The 20,808-nt window shown below is 45.6% G+C and overlaps 1 protein-coding gene across 2 annotated transcripts in view; it reads left to right on the top strand.

Moving 5' to 3' along the window:
* Positions 1 to 20,808, top strand: part of LOC139541665 (sushi, nidogen and EGF-like domain-containing protein 1) — a 138,579-nt gene that overhangs the window by 110,859 nt on the left and 6,912 nt on the right. For both annotated transcript variants that reach the window (XM_071346579.1, XM_071346580.1), the window contains 11 exons: positions 9,242 to 9,355; positions 9,747 to 9,863; positions 10,022 to 10,116; positions 10,909 to 11,119; positions 11,336 to 11,519; positions 12,090 to 12,202; positions 16,927 to 17,205; positions 17,429 to 17,570; positions 18,145 to 18,227; positions 18,376 to 18,468; positions 18,658 to 18,774. In XM_071346579.1, coding sequence (XP_071202680.1) covers positions 9,242 to 9,355; positions 9,747 to 9,863; positions 10,022 to 10,116; positions 10,909 to 11,119; positions 11,336 to 11,519; positions 12,090 to 12,202; positions 16,927 to 17,205; positions 17,429 to 17,570; positions 18,145 to 18,227; positions 18,376 to 18,468; positions 18,658 to 18,774 — 1,548 coding nt within the window. The remainder of the gene's footprint in view (positions 1 to 9,241; positions 9,356 to 9,746; positions 9,864 to 10,021; positions 10,117 to 10,908; positions 11,120 to 11,335; positions 11,520 to 12,089; positions 12,203 to 16,926; positions 17,206 to 17,428; positions 17,571 to 18,144; positions 18,228 to 18,375; positions 18,469 to 18,657; positions 18,775 to 20,808) is intronic.

A 20,808-nucleotide genomic window follows, 5' to 3' on the forward strand; every position in this document is an offset into this window, starting at 1 on the left:
TCCACCATTGTTCCTGTACCCAAGAAAGCAAAGGTAACTGAACTAAGTGACTATCACCCCGTAGCACTCACTTCTGTCATCATGAAGTGCTTTGAGAGGCTAGTTAAGGATCATATTACTTCTACCTTACCCTACACCCTAAACCCACTTCAATTTGCTTAATCGCCCCAATAGATCCACAGACGATGCAATTGCCATCGCACTGCACACTGCCCTATCCCTTCAGCGTACACATCACTGACAATCTGAAATGGTCCACCCACACAGACAGTGTGGTGAAGAAGGCGCAATGGTGCTTCTAAGACCCTCACAAACGTTTACAGATGCACAATTGAGAGCATCCTGTTGGGCTGTATCACCTCCTGGTATGGCGACTGCACCGTCCGCAACTGCAGGGCTCTCCCGAGGGTGGTACGTATCCCCGGGGGCACACTGCCTGCCCTCCTAGCCACCAACAGCAGCCGATGTCAAGGGAAGGCCAAAAAGTTCATCAAGGACATCATCCAACCGAGCCACGACCTGTTCACCCCGTTATCATCCAGAGGGCGAGGTCAGTACAGGTGCATCAAAGCCTGCACCTAGAAGCTGTTTTTCAGTCTCTTTCTCATGGCCATCAGCCTGTTAAACAACCATCACTGGCCGGCTACCACCTGGTTACTCAACCCTGCACCTTAGAGGCTGCTGCCCTATATACATAAACATGGAATCACTGGCAACTTTAATAATGTTTACATACTGCTTTCCTCATCTCATATGTATATACTGTATTCTATTTTACTCTATTTTACTCAATGCCACTACGGCATTGGTCGTCCTAATATTTATATATTTCTTAATTCCATTCTTTTACTTTTTTGATTTAGTAAAGTCCAAATGGGCCCTGGTCAAAAGTAGTGCACTAAATAGGGAATAGGGTTCCATAGGGCTCTGGTCTAAAGTAGTGCACTATATAGGGAATAGGATGCCATTTGGGACTCATTTCTAAATCTCACACGGCCCTTTCTGGTTTAGCATACTCCAATGTTTGTTTGTTTATGTAGAGATCAGCGAGTGTTTACTTTACTGACTTTATGGTCCCCATGGGGACAATATTGTTGCAGTGTCATGTACACGTTTAAAGTGGTGTTAAAACACAAAACAACATGACAATACAACTTTCATAACAGTTACATAACAATAAAAAGAGACCAGACTGCTGGCCTTACTGGGTGGATAGGAACATTAGCCTGCTGGTCTTACTGGGTGGATAGGAACATTAGCCTGCTGGTCTTACTGGGTGGATAGGAACATTAGCCTGCTGGTCTTACTGGGTGGATAGGAACATTAGCCTGCTGGTCTTACTGGGTGGATAGGAACATTAGCCTGCTGGCCTTACTGGGTGGATAGGAACATTAGCCTGCTGGTCTTACTGGGTGGATAGGAACATTAGCTTGCTGGTCTTACTGGGTGGATAGGAACATTAGCCTGCTGGTCTTACTGAGTGGATAGGAACATTAGCCTGCTGGTCTTACTGAGTGGATAGGAACATTAGCCTGCTGGTCTTACTGAGTCTATAGGAACATTAGCCTGCTGGTCTTACTGGGTGGATAGGAACATTAGCCTGCTGGTCTTACTGGGTGGATAGGAACATTAGCCTGCTGGTCTTACTGGGTGGATAGGAACATTAGCCTGCTGGTCTTACTGGGTGGATAGGAACATTAGCCTGCTGGTCTTACTGAGTGGATAGGAACATTAGCCTGCTGGTCTTACTGAGTGGATAGGAACATTAGCCTGCTGGTCTTACTGAGTCTATAGGAACATTAGCCTGCTGGTCTTACTGGGTGGATAGGAACATTAGCCTGCTGGTCTTACTGGGTGGATAGGAACATTAGCCTGCTGGTCTTACTGGGTGGATAGGAACATTAGCCTGCTGGTCTTACTGGGTGGATAGGAACATTAGCCTGCTGGTCTTACTGAGTGGATAGGAACATTAGCCTGCTGGTCTTACTGAGTGGATAGGAACATTAGCCTGCTGGTCTTACTGAGTCTATAGGAACATTAGCCTGCTGGTCTTACTGAGTGGACAGGAACATTAGCCTGCTGGTCTTACTGGGTGGATAGGAACATTAGCCTGCTGGTCTGTCTGTTTGATCTCATCCAGGCCTGTCTGTTTGACTCCAAGTACCTTGCTGAGGGCCCTGACCTTAAAGATCTCATCCTGGCCTGTCTGTTTGATTCCAAGTACCTTGCTGAAGGCCCTGACCTTAAAGATCTCATCCAGGCCTGTCTGTTTGACTACCTTGCTTGCTGTGGTGATAATCCTTCTCAGCATATTTCTCTGGCTGACAGTGGCATTGCCAAACCAACAAACAATAGAAAAAGTTAAAACACTCTTAATGAAAGATTTGTACAGTCTCTATTGACTCTTTTTGTAGATCAGGTCTGTACATTTACTCCACTGAAGCTTATTGTCCAAGAGGACACCCAGGTATTTTGTATTCCTCTATAATCTCTATGTTCTGACCTCTGATAGATGTTGCAGAAGGTAGGTGTTGTATTATTGGGCCCAGGTCTTATTGTCCAAGAGGACACCCAGGTATCTCTATTCCTCTACAATCTCTATGTTCTGACCTCTGATAGATGTTGCAGAAGGTAGGTGTTGTATTATTGGGCCCAGGTCTTATTGTCCAAGAGGACACCCAGGTATTTGTATTCCTCTATAATCTCTATGTTCTGACCTCTGATAGATGTTGCAGAAGGTAGGTGTTGTATTATTGGGCCCAGGTCTTATTGTCCAAGAGGACACCCAGATATCTCTATTCCTCTACAATCTCTATGTTCTGACCTCTGATAGATGTTGCAGAGGCCACTTTAATAATGTAATCATTATTCAAGTTTGTCCCTGCCCTGTCTGAACGGAGGAACATGTAGGAACAGGATGGCAGCCTACCTGTGTGGTTTCAGTGGAAACCGCTGTCAGACAGGTAGAATTCACCTCTGTACTCCTTTTGTACCTACAGGTTTACCGCAGCTAGACTACATCTCTCAAAGCTGATAGTCAGCAATATAACGTGCCCTTTATGTTCCATTAAAGGTGTGTGTGTGTGTGTGTGTGTGTGTGTGTGTGTGTGTGTGTGTGTGTGTGTGTGTGTGTGTGTGTGTGTGTGTGTGTGTGTGTGTGTGTGTGTGTGTGTGTGTGTGTGTGTGTGTGTGTGTGTGTGTGTGTGTGTGTGTGTGTGTGTGTGTGTGTGTGTGTAGCGTTGGGGAGGAATCAATTACATGTATTCTGATTACCAAAAAACCCTGTAACTTTAAATCAGTTACGTTACTGAGTTTTGGGTAATCCAAAAGTTACTGTTACTGATTACAATTTTTGGACAGGTTTAACTAGCAACTGTAACCGATTACATTTAGACAGTAACCTACCCAACCCTGTGTGTCTGTGCATGCTTGCGTGTGTGCGCATACGTGTGTATGTTCATAAGTGTGTGTGTGTGTGTGTGTGTGTGTGTGTGTGTGTGTGTGTGTGTGTGTGTGTGTGTGTGTGTGTGTGTGTGTGTGTGTGTGTGTGTGTGTGTGTGTGTGTGTGTGTGTGTGTGTGTGTGTGTGTGTGTGTGTGTGTTTTCATGCCCTCTCAGATATGGATGAGTGTGTGTGTAAACACGGAGGAACATGTGAGGACCAGCCGGGTTCCTACTACTGCCACTGCCAACAGGGCTTCATGGGACAAGACTGTGAAATAGGTACAGCGTTCACTCTGTCTGGGGACCGTATGTATCAAGTGTCTCCTAGTGGCTGATCTAGGATCAGGTCTCTCCTGTCCATGTATCTTTTATTCATTATGATCTAAAAGTCTACACTGATCCAAAATCAGCAATCCTATCGAGACGTTTAATACGGACGTTCCCTGCTCTCAGGTTTCTCAACTAACGGAGAAATAACCTTTAGTCTTGGGCTGGGTGGTAGCCTAGCGGTTAAGAGGTAGGGTCAGTAACTGGGTGCTAGTCTAGTGGTTAAGAGGTAGAGTCAGTAACTGGGTGGTAGTGGTTAAGAGGTAGGGTCAGTAACTGGGTGGTAGTCTAGTGGTTAAGAGGTAGGGTCAGTAACTGGGTGGTAGTCTAGTGGTTAAGAGGTAGGGTCAGTAACTGGGTGGTAGTCTAGTGGTTAAGAGGTAGGGTCAGTAACTGGGTGGTAGTCTAGTGGTTAAGAGGTAGGGTCAGTAACTGGGTGGTAGTCTAGTGGTTAAGAGGTAGGGTCAGTAACTGGGTGGTAGTGGTTAAGAGGTAGGGTCAGTAACTGGGTGCTAGTCTAGTGGTTAAGAGGTAGGGCCAGTAACTGGGTGGTAGTGGTTAAGAGGTAGGGTCAGTAACTGGGTGGTAGTGGTTAAGAGGTAGGGTCAGAAACTGGGTGGTAGTCTAGTGGTTAAGAGGTAGGGTCAGTAACTGGGTGGTAGTCTAGTGGTTTTAAGAGGTAGGGTCAGTAACTGGGTGGTAGTCTAGTGGTTAAGAGGTAGGGTCAGTAACTGGGTGGTAGTCTAGTGGTTAAGAGGTAGGGTCAGTAACTGGGTGGTAGTCTAGTGGTTAAGAGGTAGGGTCAGTAACTGGGTGGTAGTGGTTAAGAGGTAGGGTCAGTAACTGGGTGGTAGTCTAGTGGTTAAGAGGTAGGGTCAGTAACTGGGTGGTAGTCTAGTGGTTAAGAGGTAGGGTCAGTAACTGGGTGGTAGTGGTTAAGAGGTAGGGTCAGTAACTGGGTGCTAGTCTAGTGGTTAAGAGGTAGGGCCAGTAACTGGATGGTAGTGGTTAAGAGGTAGGGTCAGTAACTGGGTGGTAGTGGTTAAGAGGTAGGGTCAGTAACTGGGTGCTAGTCTAGTGGTTAAGAGGTAGGGTCAGTAACTGGGTGGTAGTGGTTAAGAGGTAGGGTCAGTAACTGGGTGGTAGTGGTTAAGAGGTAGGGTCAGTAACTGGGTGCTAGTCTAGTGGTTAAGAGGTAGGGTCAGTAACTGGGTGGTAGTGGTTAAGAGGTAGGGTCAGTAACTGGGTGGTAGTCTAGTGGTTAAGAGGTAGGGTCAGTAACTGGGTGGTAGTCTAGTGGTTAAGAGGTAGGGTCAGTAACTGGGTGGTAGGGTCAGTAACTGGGTGGTAGTGGTTAAGAGGTAGGGTCAGTAACTGGGTGGTAGTCTAGTGGTTAAGAGGTAGGGTCAGTAACTGGGTGGTAGTCTAGTGGTTAAGAGGTAGGGTCAGTAACTGGGTGGTAGTGGTTAAGAGGTAGGGTCAGTAACTGGGTGCTAGTCTAGTGGTTAAGAGGTAGGGCCAGTAACTGGGTGGTAGTGGTTAAGAGGTAGGGTCAGTAACTGGGTGGTAGTGGTTAAGAGGTAGGGTCAGTAACTGGGTGGTAGTCTAGTGGTTAAGAGGTAGGGTCAGTAACTGGGTGGTAGTGGTTAAGAGGTAGGGTCAGTAACTGGGTGGTAGTGGTTAAGAGGTAGGGTCAGTAACTGGGTGCTAGTCTAGTGGTTAAGAGGTAGGGTCAGTAACTGGGTGGTAGTGGTTAAGAGGTAGGGTCAGTAACTGGGTGGTAGTCTAGTGGTTAAGAGGTAGGGTCAGTAACTGGGTGGTAGTCTAGTGGTTAAGAGGTAGGGTCAGTAACTGGGTGGTAGTGGTTAAGAGGTAGGGTCAGTAACTGGGTGCTAGTCTAGTGGTTAAGAGGTAGGGCCAGTAACTGGGTGGTAGTGGTTAAGAGGTAGGGTCAGTAACTGGGTGGTAGTGGTTAAGAGGTAGGGTCAGTAACTGGGTGGTAGTCTAGTGGTTAAGAGGTAGGGTCAGTAACTGGGTGGTAGTGGTTAAGAGGTAGGGTCAGTAACTGGGTGGTAGTCTAGTGGTTAAGAGGTAGAGTCAGTAACTGGGTGGTAGTCTAGTGGTTAAGAGGTAGGGTCAGTAACTGGGTGGTAGTCTAGTGGTTAAGAGGTAGGGTCAGTAACTGGGTGGTAGTGGTTAAGAGGTAGGGTCAGTAACTGGGTGGTAGTCTAGTGGTTAAGAGGTAGGGTCAGTAACTGGGTGGTAGTCTAGTGGTTAAGAGGTAGGGTCAGTAACTGGGTGGTAGTCTAGTGGTTAAGAGGTAGGGTCAGTAACTGGGTGGTAGTGGTTAAGAGGTAGGGTCAGTAACTGGGTGCTAGTCTAGTGGTTAAGAGGTAGGGTCAGTAACTGGGTGGTAGTCTAGTGGTTAAGAGGTAGGGTCAGTAACTGGGTGGTAGTCTAGTGGTTAAGAGGTAGGGTCAGTAACTGGGTGGTAGTGGTTAAGAGGTAGGGCCAGTAACTGGGTGGTAGTGGTTAAGAGGTAGGGTCAGTAACTGGGTGGTAGTGGTTAAGAGGTAGGGTCAGTAACTGGGTGCTAGTCTAGTGGTTAAGAGGTAGGGTCAGTAACTGGGTGGTAGTCTAGTAGTTAAGAAGTAGGGTCAGTAACTGGGTGGTAGTCTAGTGGTTAAGAGGTAGGGTCAGTAACTGGGTGCTAGTCTAGTGGTTCAGAGGTAGGGTCAGTAACTGGGTGGTAGTCTAGTGGTTAAGAGGTAGGGTCAGTAACTTGGTGGTAGTGGTTAAGAGGTAGGGTCAGTAACTGGGTGGTAGTCTAGTGGTTAAGAGGTAGGGTCAGTAACTGGGTGGTAGTCTAGTGGTTAAGAGGTAGGGTCAGTAACTGGGTGGTAGTGGTTAAGAGGTAGGGTCAGTAACTGGGTGGTAGTCTAGTGGTTAAGAGGTAGGGTCAGTAACTGGGTGGTAGTGGTTAAGAGGTAGGGTCAGTAACTGTAAAGGTTGCTGGTTTAAATCCCGAGCTAACTAGGTGAAATCTGTTGATGTGCCCTTGAACAAGGCAGTTAACACGAATTGCTCTGGATAAGAGCGTCGGCTAATCCCTCCAGTTGTATCCCTCCAGCTGTATTCCAGTTGTATCCTCCAGTTGTATTCCAGTTATATCCCTCCAGTTGTATTCCAGTTGTAACCCTCCAGCTGTATTCCAGTTGTATCCCTCCAGCTGTATTCCAGTTGTATCCCTCCAGTTGTATCCCTCCAGTTGTATTCCAGTTGTACCCCTCCAGTTGTATTCCAGTTGTATCCCTCCAGTTGTATTCCAGTTGTATCCCTCCAGTTATATCCCTCCAGTTGTATCCCTCCAGCTGTATTCCAGTTGTATCCCTCCAGTTGTATTCCAGTTATATCCCTCCAGTTGTATTCCAGTTGTATCCCTCCAGCTGTATTCCAGTTATATCCCTCCAGTTGTATTCCAGTTGTATCCCTCCAGCTGTATTCCAGTTGTATTCCTCCAGCTATATTCCAGTTGTATCCCTCCAGCTGTATTCCAGTTGTATCCCTCCAGTTGTATTCCAGTTGTATCCCTCCAGCTGTATTCCAGTTGTATTCCTCCAGCTGTATTCCAGTTGTATCCCTCCAGCTGTATTCCAGTTGTATCCCTCCAGCTGTATTCCAGTTATATCCCTCCAGTTGTATTCCAGTTGTATCCCTCCAGCTGTATTCCAGTTGTATTCCTCCAGCTGTATTCCAGTTGTATCCCTCCAGCTGCATTCCAGTTGTATCCCTCCAGCTGTATTCCAGTTGTATCCCTCCAGCTGTATTCCAGTTGTATCCCTCCAGCTGTATTCCAGTTGTATCCCTCCAGTTGTATTCCAGTTGTATCCTCCAGCTGTATTCCAGTTGTATTCCTCCAGCTGTATTCCAGTTGTATTCCTCCAGCTGTATTCCAGTTGTATCCCTCCAGCTGCATTCCAGTTGTATCCCTCCAGCTGCATTCCAGTTGTATCCCTCCAGCTGTATTCCAGTTGTATCCCTCCAGCTGTATTCCAGTTGTATCCCTCCAGCTGTATTCCAGTTGTGGCCCTCCAGTTGTATTCCAGTTGTATCCCTCCAGCTGTATTCCAGTTGTATCCCTCCAGTTGTATTCCAGTTGTATCCCTCCAGCTGTATTCCAGTTGTATCCCTCCAGCTGCATTCCAGTTGTATCCCTCCAGCTGTATCCCTCCAGTTGTATTTCAGTTGTATTCCAGTTGTAACCCTCCAGCTGTATTCCAGTTGTATCCCTCCAGTTGTATTCCAGTTGTATCCCTCCAGTTGTATCCCTCCAGTTGTATCCCTCCAGTTGTATTTCAGTTGTATTCCAGTTGTATCCTTCCCGCTGTATTCCAGTTGTTTCCCTCCAGTTGTATTCCAGTTGTATCCCTCCAGTTGTATCCCTCCAGTTGTATTTCAGTTGTATTCCAGTTGTATCCTTCCCGCTGTATTCCAGTTGTTTCCCTCCAGTTCTATTCCAGTTATATCCTTCCCGCTGTATTCCAGTTGTATCCCTCCAGTTGTATTCCAGTTGTATCCCTCCAGTTGTATTTCAGTTGTATTCCAGTTGTATCCTTCCCGCTGTATTCCAGTTGTTTCCCTCCAGTTGTATTCCAGTTGTATCCCTCCAGCTGTATTCCAGTTGTATTCCTCCAGCTATATTCCAGTTGTATCCCTCCAGCTGTATTCCAGTTGTATCCCTCCAGTTGTATTCCAGTTGTATCCCTCCAGCTGTATTCCAGTTGTATTCCTCCAGCTGTATTCCAGTTGTATCCCTCCAGCTGTATTCCAGTTGTATCCCTCCAGCTGTATTCCAGTTATATCCCTCCAGTTGTATTCCAGTTGTATCCCTCCAGCTGTATTCCAGTTGTATTCCTCCAGCTGTATTCCAGTTGTATCCCTCCAGCTGTATTCCAGTTGTATCCCTCCAGCTGCATTCCAGTTGTATCCCTCCAGCTGTATTCCAGTTGTATCCTTCCCGCTGTATTCCAGTTGTATCCCTCCAGTTGTATTCCAGTTGTATCCCTCCAGTTGTATTCCAGTTGTATCCCTCCAGTTGTATCCCTCCAGTTGTATTCCAGTTGTATCCTCCAGCTGTATTCCAGTTGTATTCCTCCAGCTGTATTCCAGTTGTATTCCTCCAGCTGTATTCCAGTTGTATCCCTCCAGCTGTATTCCAGTTGTATCCCTCCGGCTGTATTCCAGTTGTATCCCTCCAGCTGTATTCCAGTTGTATCCCTCCGGCTGTATTCCAGTTGTATCCCTCCAGCTGCATTCCAGTTGTATCCCTCCGGCTGTATTCCAGTTGTATCCCTCCAGCTGCATTCCAGTTGTATCCCTCCAGCTGTATTCCAGTTGTATCCCTCCAGCTGTATTCCAGTTGTAACCCTCCAGCTGTATCCTTCCTGTCTCTGAGTGTGTTGTGTCTCCAGAACAGGACAGGTGTGAGTCCAGCCCCTGTTTGAATGGCGGTGTGTGTCGGGGATCCAGGAACAACTACCTGTGTGTGTGTAAAGAAGGATTCTTGGGGGACCACTGCCAGTCATGTGAGTAGAGCTATACCGGTTGAGTCTGAAATGGCACCCTATTCCCTCTATAGTGCACTACTTTTGACCAGGGCCCTATGTAGGTAGAAGTGCACTATGTAGGGAATAGGGTGTCGTTCAGTGGCGGCTGCTGAGGTGAGGACGGCTCATAATAATGGCTGGAACGGAGTGAATGGAATGGCGTCAAACACATGGAAACCATGGAAACCACGTGTTCGATGTATTTCATACCATTCCACCTATTCTGCTCCAGCCATTACCACGAGCCCGTCCTCCCCAATTAAGGTGCCACCGACCTCCTGTGGTGCCATTTTGGATGCAGTCTCTTCTACTGTGGTGGTAGTAACAAAACAGCACATCGTGGTGACAGATGGTCTCTGACTCCCCCTAGTGGAGAATCCCTGTGTACTGCAGCCGTGTGGGAACAGAGGCCTCTGCCATAGCGACAGAAAAGGGAACTACAGCTGTGCTTGCAAAGTGGGTCACACAGGCAAGGACTGTGAGAGAGGTGAGAGTCAATCACGTTCAGCTGTCTTATCGACTATCAATTATCTTATTGGTTTTTCATTCAAGAAACCGATAAATTCAATAAATGTATCAATCAATCAATACCAAGTCTATTCTTCGTGTTAGAAATTACCAATGATATTCTACCACTGTTCCCAGACCTGTTGCCTCCCTCTGGTCTGCATGTACTACGGGTGGAGGAGGATGAGGTGGTGCTGCGCTGGGACCTGCCAGACCCCTCCTCTCAGAGCCTGGTCAGTTTAATTCATACGTTTGCTTTTATTTAACCCATTGAGGTCAGAAGACCTCTTTCACCAGTGAGAACAGAGGGGTATATTACCAAGCTAGATCAATGAGTTAGAGAGATTACTTTGATAAACAATTCCTTACACCATTGCCCATTTATTTCATGGTGCTTATCTTTAGCAACAACAGAAAAGTCAGCTGGCTAACTCATTGATCCTTATTTGTAGTATAACCCTCAGAGGCTCTGGTCATAAGTAGTGCACTATATAGGGAATAGGGTGCCATCAAGGACGTAGTCTGAAACCTTGAATACTTGTTCATGGGGTTGCAGCGCCGTCACGTCGTTGCCATAGTTACTGTATCAACATACTACAGATGCCGCAGCATATTGACGCCTTTCTGAAAAGGGGACTGTTTCATCGCAATTATACTATAGGGGCCTGGAAATATCATGATATTGCTAAATTCGTAGAAAATAACTTTGCTATCATTATGATGTCGTCAAGTTTACTTTCGAGAGATGGCAATGTTGTCATGAGCTAGCAACGTTTTTCAGAAATAGCTAGCAATGCTAACGTTAGCTAGCTAAAATGTCGGCGCTCTCCCCCTCAATCTTAGATAGCTAGTTAAAGTTCTACTGCCTCGAAAGCGAACCTGGCGATTTTTTAAAAACGTAATCGTGTTTTCAAGCCACAGTAACGCACTTCAAACGAAATGTTCATTAGCACATATTGAGACTGCATTGTGTAGAAAGCTCTGCTGGGCTTCAGTCCTAAAACGAACATGCCACCCATGAATAGGTCAGTGGGTTCGCTGTGACCTACGCTCCTCTGGATCTCCTGGGCCGAGGCCATGGAACCAGGAAGACTGACTTCCTGGACAAGAAGCAGTCTACCTATCAGCTGCAGGGCCTGGTGCCTGGCCTGCTATACAACATCTCTACCTTCTCAGTGAAACGAAACACCAACGGCAACGATATCAGCCAGCCAGCCATCGCTCTCATACGCACCAGTGAGTGGACTGTGCATGCTTCAGTACAGTGACGATGTCACTGTTTTATGTAAAGTGTAGTTTAGAATGTGTGTGTGTGTGAGTGCATTAACTGACCTGTGAGTGCAGTAACTGACCTGTGTGTGTGTGTGTGTGTGTGTGTGGGTGTGTGTGTGTGTGTGTGTGTGTGTTGTGTGTGTGTATACTGACCTGTGTATCTCTCTCTGTGTGTGTCAGGGCCACGGCGGGTGGATCAGCTGCAGGTAGTCAACGTATCGTCCTCCCAGGTATGGCTGAGGTGGCTGGTTCAGGCTGCTCGTCATGCTACTGTCAGCCAGGTGCGCCTTTCCCTGGTCTCCTGGGACGGTAGAGGAGTTGGCACCGCTCTGCTCAACACCAGCACAATGGAATATGCCTTCAGGTTCTGCTCCATTCAACGTTATTATCACTAGTTTGCCAGTAGATTTGAGTGGTTGTCAAAGTATTTAGTCTATCCAACAGGGGTACTTGGAAAGACTCATGAGACCATAGGCCTACTGGAGTGACCAAAAATAAAGTTGAAAACCACTGACGTACAGCCTGCAATACTGATTATGTCCACTAGATGCCACTGTATCACTATCACTTAATATTACTTTATAGGGCATTGGTTCTCAACCTTTTTCAGTTACTGTACCACCAATTGAATTCTGCTCTGCCCGGAGTAACTCTGAAGAAACCCCTCATGTGCATTTTACCAGTAGGCCTATGGTCTCATGAGTCTTCTCCAGTGCCCCCTGTGGGTAGGCCAAGAACCCCCAGGATACCCCTTGTTGGGAACCACTGTTCTAGGGCACTGTCTGCACGGCAATACACATTTCATCCAGTAGATGGCGTTGTGAAGCCAACGCTGATAAACATCAATAGACCAGAGCAGAATCAGGTTTTTTTGTGTGTCATTTTGCATGACTGGGATTTCTGTCTATGTGTTTCTGTGTTTCTCCCCCTTCAGCTCTCTGCTCCCTGGTCAGATGTACACGGTGGATGTTCTAACTCAGAGTGGGATCGGACCAGACGAGTCACCGTCCACCAGTCACTCTGCTGGACCGCTGCAAGTCTGGACCAGTATGTCATCATGTCTCATACATCAATCAATCAGTCAGTCAGTCAATCAATCAAACATGTATTTTATAAAGCCCTTTTTTACAATCAGCAGTTTACAGATAACCAGCCAAAAGCAATGCAGGAGCAGAAACTCAATGAACCTCGGGAATTCGCTATGCATTCGTTAAGCATCTGGAAACATCCTCATCCTATCATAGTAGTAGTCCACCATGCAGAGGGATTCATTAACCTGAGACAAGACACTTAAAGATGGCCACTCCAATTAGAAAATGTGATCAGGATCAACTGTCAGGTTCAGGATCAACTGTCAGGATCAGGATCAACTGTCAGGATCAGGATCAACTGTCAGGATCAGGATCAACTGTCAGGATAAGGATCAACTGTCAGGTTCAGGATCAACTGTCAGGTTCAGGATCAACTGTCAGGTTCAGGATCAACTGTCAGGATCAGGATCAACTGTCAGGATCAGGATTAACTGTCAGGATAAGGATCAACTGTCAGGTTCAGGATCAACTGTCAGGATCAGGATCAACTGTCAGGATCAGGATTAACTGTCAGGATCAGGATCAACTGTCAGGTTCAGGATTAACTATCAGGATCAACTGTCAGGATCAGGATCAACTGTCAGGATCAACTGTCAGGATCAGGATCAACTGTCAGGTTCAGGATTAACTATCAGGATCAACTGTCAGGTCCAGGATTAACTGTCAGGTTCAGGATCAACTGTCAGGTTCAGGATTAACTATCAGGATCAACTGTCAGGTTCAGGATTAACTGTCAGGTTCAGGATCAACTGTCAGGATCAGGATCAACTGTCAGGTTCAGGATCAACTGTCAGGATCAGGATCAACTGTCAGGATCAGGATCAACTGTCAGGTTCAGGATTAACTATCAGGATCAACTGTCAGGTCCAGGATTAACTGTCAGGTTCAGGATCAACTGTCAGGTTCAGGATTAACTATCAGGATCAACTGTCAGGTTCAGGATTAACTGTCAGGTTCAGGATCAACTGTCAGGATCAGGATCAACTGTCAGGTTCAGGATCAACTGTCAGGATCAGGATCAACTGTCAGGATCAGGATCAACTGTCAGGTTCAGGATCAACTGTCAGGATCAGGATCAACTGTACCCCGAGTGGCGCTGCGGTCTAACATGCTGACCAGACCAGACACGTTGCGTGCGCAAGCGTCGCAAAATCAATTTAGAAATCCATGTTATTCAATTATTGTACCCACACTGCTCGCGCGCGCCAACGAGCGTCTGCGTTACCAAGGGCTAAAATAGAAATCATTCCTATTTCTGACGCAGATCGCGCTGAATTTCCTGCCTCTCATCTCCTCATTGGTTTATAGAAGCAGGTACCCACGTGCCATATCCTCATTGGTTATACCCACGTGGGTGATTGAAAGACAAACTGTTTTGCCGGTAGTCGTGGTAATACTATGAAAGTTTAGATGCGATCACCATATAAATTCAACGATGAAAAAGCCTGGAAGGAGGAGAGATGACTAGAAATTCTGTGTGGATTATGTGTGGATTAATTTGTCGGAGTAGAGGACCTTGTGCAGTTCAGGTAAAATAACAACTCAATGTTTATATCCCAGGACAAATTAGCTAGCAACAGTCTCTCTCTCTCTCTCTGTCTCTCTCTCTGTCTCTCTCTCTCTCTCTGTCTCTCTCTCTCTATCTCTCTCTGTCTCTCTCTCTCTCTCTCTCTCTCTCTGTCTCTCTCTCTCTCTCTGTCTCTCTCTCTCTATCTCTCTCTGTCTCTCTCTCTCTCTCTCTCTCTCTCTCTCTCTCTCAATTCAATTCAATTCAAGGGGCTTTATTGGCATGGGAAACATGTGTTAACATTGCCAAAGCAAGTGAGGTAGGTAATATACAAAAGTCAAATAAACAATAAAAATGAACAGTAAACATTACACATACAGAAGTTTCAAAACAATAAAGACATTACAAATGTCATATTATATATATGCAGTGTTGTAACAATGTACAAATGGTTAAAGCACACAAGTTAAAATAAATAAACATAAATATGGGTTGTATTTACAGTGGTGTTTGTTCTTCACTGGTTGCCCTTTTCTTGTGGCAACAGGTCACAAATCTTGCTGCTGTGATGGCACACTGTGGAATTTCACCCAGTAGATATGGGAGTTTATCAAAATTGGATTTGTTTTCGAATTCTTTGTGGATCTGTGTAATCTGAGGGAAATATGTCTCTCTAATATGGTCATACATTGGGCAGGAGGTTAGGAAGTGCAGCTCAGTTTCCACCTCATTTTGTGGGCAGTGTGCACATAGCCTGTCTTCTCTTGAGAGCCATGTCTGCCTACGGCGGCCTTTCTCAATAGCAAGGCTATGCTCACTGAGTCTGTACATAGTCAAAGCTTTCCTTAAGTTTGGGTCAGTCACAGTGGTCAGGTATTCTGCCACTGTGTACTCTCTGTTTAGGGCCAAATAGCATTCTAGTTTGCTCTGTTTTTTTGTTAATTCTTTCCAATGTGTCAAGTAATTATCTTTTTGTTTTCTCATGATTTGGTTGGGTCTAATTGTGCTGTTGTCCTGGGGCTCTGTGGGGTGTGTTTGTGTTTGTGAACAGAGCCCTAGGACCAGCTTGCTTAGGGGACTCTTCTCCAGGTTCATCTCTCTGTAGGTGATGGCTTTGTTATGGAAGGTTTGGGCTATCCTTCCATAACAAAGCCATCACCTACAGAGAGATGAACCTGGAGAAGAGTCCCCTAAGCAAGCTGGTCCTAGGGCTCTGTTCACAAACACAAACACACCCCACAGAGCCCCAGGACAACAGCACAATTAGACCCAACCAAATCATGAGAAAACAAAAAGATAATTACTTGACACATTGGAAAGAATTAACAAAAAAACAGAGCAAACTAGAATGCTATTTGGCCCTAAACAGAGAGTACACAGTGGCAGAATACCTGACCACTGTGACTGACCCAAACTTAAGGAAAGCTTTGACTATGTACAGACTCAGTGAGCACTCTCTGTCTCTCTCTCTCTCTGTCTCTCTCTCTCTGTCTCTCTCTCTCTCTCTCTCTGTCTCTCTGTCTCTCTCTCTCTCTCTCTGTCTCTGTCTCTCTCTCTCTGTCTCTCTCTCTCTCTCTCTCTCTGTCTCTCGGTCTCTCTCTCTCTCTGTCTCTCTCTCTCTCTCTCTCTCTCTCTCTCTCTCTCTTGTCCCTCTGCAGCAGACATGGTGAGCAATATGTTTGGAACATCAAATCGCAATAAAAATCATATTCATAGGTTGCACCTCCGTCATTCGGTCGCGTCGTGCCATTGTATTGAAGGTTCTCGAGCCGCCCTCTATCGCCAGCGCCATAGTGGCGCCCTAAAGGGGCGATAAGCCCAGTCATTCTGGACTGAGGCTAACTACTGTTTAGTCTAAATTACACTATAGTGCCTGGGAATACAATGACATTCAAAAGTAGTCAAATATCTAGTAGGAAACAACTTTGCCAGCATTATCATATCATCAAATTTACTTTACATCAAAAGGTTTTCCTACGAATTATTTGCCTTCTTTTGAATGTCATTGTATTTCCCGAGCCACTGTAATTCACTTTGGAGGGAATCTTCATCAGAGCTCAATGACGATGCATTGAGTAGAATGCTCAGTCAGGCATCAGTCCTAAACGAACCTTCAAAACCAGAGCTCATTGACGATGCATTGAGTAGAATGCTCAGTCAGGCATCAGTCCTAAAACGAACCTTCAAAACAATATTGTGAGGGAACATGCAACCTATGAATAGAATCGTGAGAATCAACGATCCATATAGTATCGGCACCTAAGTATGGTGATAATATCACATACAGCGAGGTCCCTGGCAATAACCATCCCTGAGGAATTCACTACACATTTGTTAACAATATAAGGATTGGACCCTTTTTCCACAAATTTCGCCTAAAATGACATACCCAAATCTAACTGCCTGTAGCTCAGGCCCTGAAGCAAGGATATGCATGTTCTTGATACCATTTGAAAGGAAACACTTTGAAGTTTGTGGAAATGTGAAAGGAATGTAGGAGAATATAACACATTAGATCTGGTAAAAGATAATACAACCTCATGCTAATCGCATTAGCCTACATTAGCTCAAACGTCCCGCAGGGGACCCACCGATCCTGAAGAAGTTTTTAAAAAGGCAATGAAAATGTCTAAATAAAATTAAACATAACACTTTTGGCATAGGCTATTTAAAGAACTGGTTTAGATGATTAAATAATAATAATAATAATGAATAAACAATTTATAATAAATATACAAAAAAAAAAGGTAGAAAATTGCATCAACTTGAATATCGAGTTGAACAGAGTCCATTTGGCCTCATCAACATTCTTCTCATCTTTGTCCACTACAATATTAAAACTTGTACCCGAAGACATTCCCCTTGTTGCCTTCTTTTCACTATCTCTTTCTCCTCTAACTTTCCTTTTACCTCTCTCTCTCTCTCTCTCTCCTCTCTCTCTCTCTCTCTCTCTCTCTCGCTCTCGCTCTCGCTCTCCAGTCGGTAAATCCATTTTAATTGCACATACCCGAGACCTATGGCAATTATGTCAGACCCGTTCCAGATTTGAGACAAAAGTCTGAATTTAGGACCCGAATTTAAGAATTTTGGGGTCTGTTGGACCTCTAGTCTCAACTGTTTCTATCAGCATACAGACAGACTGTTCTCTCTGTGTCCCCCCCCCCTCCCTCTAGGACCCCTCCCCCCTCAGAACCTGTCTCTGTCCCATGTGACTTCCAACTCTGCCCTGGTGACGTGGGATCCCCATCCCAGGAACCTGCCAGACGGCTTCGTGGTCAATGTGACGCGAGGCCTGAGCACCCGGAGTCGCTTCCTACCCAATGGGAAGTTAGAGACGTATACCCTGAGAGAGCTTTCTCCGGGACAGCACTACCACCTAGTCCTCATGGCTGTTAGGAACACAGGACAGGAACAGATCCACAGTGTACCACAACACCTGGCCTTCACCACATGTGAGTGCTCTGTTACCACTACCGCACTACGAGCTTCTGCTATAACGTGCACTACTCTGAGATTTCACATTGTAATGCTCTGGGGAATTCTGCTGAGAGCCCAGAATGAGACAGGAACAAACGTGAAACGTCTACCATTTAGGACTATCGTTTTGTCTGTTTCAGTCTGAAAGCTTTCCTTTACCACTTCCTATGCAACTAACTTTAACTTTACCTGGACCAGTACCGATGGGGGAGCGATGGGGAGGGAGGACGAGGGAGAGACCATCTGTCGTGGGAACCCCTGTGAGTCATACACTAACCCCGTCTGAACCTCAGGACCTGGGTGTGACTGGAGAGAGAGAGCACTCTGAAGAGATGCCCAGGTGAGTAAGTGAGCCAGAGAGAGAGAGAGATAGAGAGAGACAGAGAGAGAGAGAGACAGAGAGAGACAGAGAGAGAGAGAGACAGAGAGAGAGAGAGACAGAGAGAGAGAGAGACAGAGAGAGAGAGAGACAGAGAGAGAGAGAGAGAGAGACAGAGAGAGAGAGAGAGACAGAGAGAGAGAGAGACAGAGAGAGAGAGAGACAGAGAGAGAGAGAGACAGAGAGAGAGAGAGAGAGAGAGACAGAGAGAGAGAGACAGAGAGAGAGAGAGACAGAGAGAGACAGACAGACAGACAGACAGAGAGAGAGAGACAGAGAGAGAGAGACAGAGAGAGAGACAGAGAGAGAGACAGAGAGACAGAGAGAGAGAGACAGAGACAGAGAGCGAGAGATTGGCTGTAGGGGGTTAAGTTATCAAGGCTATGAGACACTAGAGTACACGTATTGCAGAAATTGTTCTTTCACTGCTACGTTGTAAACGGACTATTTAGTGCCAACTAGACAAGGTTGGTCCTCTCAGGCTCTACCTGTCTGTCTCTGTAAAAGCTTCGGGCCATCATTTGTTCTCTTCCAGATACACAGAACTGATTGATGGAAGGGGGAGGATAACGGCAAAGTTCACCAGCCTGCCCAGAAAGGTCATCAGACACCACACTAGTAAGTATCATAACCCCCATTATATCATAATGCAAAAACAGCCTCTTTAACAGTCAGCACGATGGTCTGACAAAAGTAAGAACTTTGTGTGCCAATATTATCTCGCTCAATACCTCCTTCAGAAACAGTTCCTATGTTTGCCTTGCAGAGCCTGAGCCTCCTATTCAGTTACAGAGGATGGAGGAGACAACTAATCAAATGGGCCTTGCACTAGAGAGGAAGGAGGAAGAGGAAGGGCCTGGTAGGTTCTCTACAGCAGGACAGAGAATCAATCGGAAATTGTCTGTAGGGTTCTGGTCAAATGTAGTGTACAATAAAGAGCATAGGGGTGTCATTTGGGACGTATGCAGCCTTAGTGAAACCTGAGCTGCTGGTTTGTCTGCTGGCCTCTCTCTGCTTGGGGTCCTGACAACAGTATGCTGTGTTTCAGAGTCGTCCCGGGACTGCCAGAGCCTGCCCTGCCTGAACGGGGGTACGTGTGAAAAGGGGAGCGACTCATACATCTGCAATTGCGCAGCTGGGTTCAAGGGCAGGCAGTGTGAGCTGTGTAAGTTTATGTCTTTCTCCCACCCCACCCCTCCCCACCCCACCCCACCCACCACCTTCTCTTCAATGCATTTCCTGCCCCAAACACCCTCAGTCAGACTCATTCCTTTCCTAAAACCATCAATCACCAGAGAGGAGTGCCAAATTCCTCCCTCTATCTCTGTCCTCTCAGACGAAATCCCTTTCTTTCTGTCCTCACTCTCTCTCTCCCTTCCTCTCTGTCCTCTCTCTCCCTATCAATTCAATTCAAGGGGCTTTATTGGCATGGGAAACATGTGTTAACATTGCCAAAGCAAGTGAGGTAGATATTATACAAAAGTGAAATAAACAATACAAATTAACAGTAAACATTACACATACAGAAGTTTCAAACACGCACACAAGTTAAAATAAATAAGCATAAATATGGGTTGTATTTACAATGGTGTTTGTTCTTCACTGGTTGCCCTTTTCTTGTGGCAACACGTCACAAATCTTGCTGCTGTGATGGCACACTGTGGAATTTCTCCCAGTAGATATGGGAGTTTATCAAAATTGGATTTGTTTTCGAATTCTTTGTGGATCTGTGTAATCTGAGGGAAATATGTCTCTCTAATATGGTCATACATTGGGCAGGAGGTTAGGAAGTGCAGCTCAGTTTCCACCTCCTTTTGTGGGCAGTGTGCACATAGCCTGTCTTCTCTTGAGAGCCAGGTCTGCCTACGGCGGCCTTTCTCAATAGCAAGGCTATGCTAGGAATATTTTTGCAGAATTCTGCATGCAGAGTCTCAATTTGGTGTTTGTCCCATTTCGTGAATTCTTGGTTGGTGAGCGGACCCCAGACCTCCATAATGGGCTCTATAACTGATTCAAGTATTTTTAGCCAGATCGTAATTGGTATGTTGAATTTTATGTTCCTTTTGATGGCATAGAAGGCCCTTTTTGCCTTGTCTCTCAGATCGTTCTCAGCTTTGTGGAAGTTACCTGTGACGTTGATGTTTAGGCCGAGGTATGTATAGTTTTTTTGTGTGCTCTAGGGCAATGGTGTCTAGATGGAATTTTTATTTGTGGTCCTGGCGACTGGACCTTTTTTGGAACACCATTATTTTTGTCTTACTGAGATTTACTGTCAGGGCCCAGACAGAATCTGTGCAGATTCAGATTCTAGGTGATGCTGTAGGCCCTCCTTGGTTGGTTTTCACCCCAAACACCACTTTCCATCATTTGTATAGCAGACTCTCATGCCAAATGGAGTCAAAAGCTTTTTTGAAGTCAACAAAGACTTTGCCTTTGTTTTGCTTTGTTTGTTTGTCAATTAGGGTGTGCATGGTGAATACGTGGTCTGTCATACGGTAATTTGGTAAAAAGCCAATTTGACATTTGCTCAGTACATTGTTTTCACTGAGGAAATTAACTAGTCTGCTGTTAATGATGATGCAGAGGATTTTCCCAAGGTTGCTGTTGACACATATCCCACGGTAGTTATTGGGGTCAAATTTGTCTCCACTTTTGTGGATTGGGGTGCTCAGTCCTTGGTTCCAAACATTGGGGAATATGCCAGAGCTAAGGATGATGTTAAAGAGTTTAAGTATAGCCAATTGGAATTTGTGGTCTGTATATTTTATAATTTCATTGAGGATATCATCAACACCACAGGCCTTTTTGGGATGGAGGGTTTGTATTTTGTCGTGTAGTTCATTCAATGTAATTGGAGAATCCAGTGGGTTCTGGTAGTCTTTAATAGTTGATTCTAAGATTTGTATTTGATCATGTATATGTTTTTGCTGTTTGTTCTTTGTTATAGAGCGAAAAGTACTGGAGAAGTGGTTTATCCATACATCTCCGTTTTGGATAGATAACTCTTCATGTTGTTGTTTGTTTAGTGTTTTCCAATGTTCCCAGAAGTGGTTAGTCTATGGATTCTTCAGTTACATTGAGCTGATTTCTGACGTGCTGTTCCTTCTTTGTCCATAGTGTATTTCTGTATTGTTTTAGTGATTCACCATAGTGAAGGCCGAGGCTCAGGTTTCCTGGGTCTCAGTGTTTTTGGTTGGAT

Source organism: Salvelinus alpinus, chromosome 16, assembly GCF_045679555.1.
Source record: "Salvelinus alpinus chromosome 16, SLU_Salpinus.1, whole genome shotgun sequence".
NCBI lineage: Eukaryota > Metazoa > Chordata > Actinopteri > Salmoniformes > Salmonidae > Salvelinus > Salvelinus alpinus.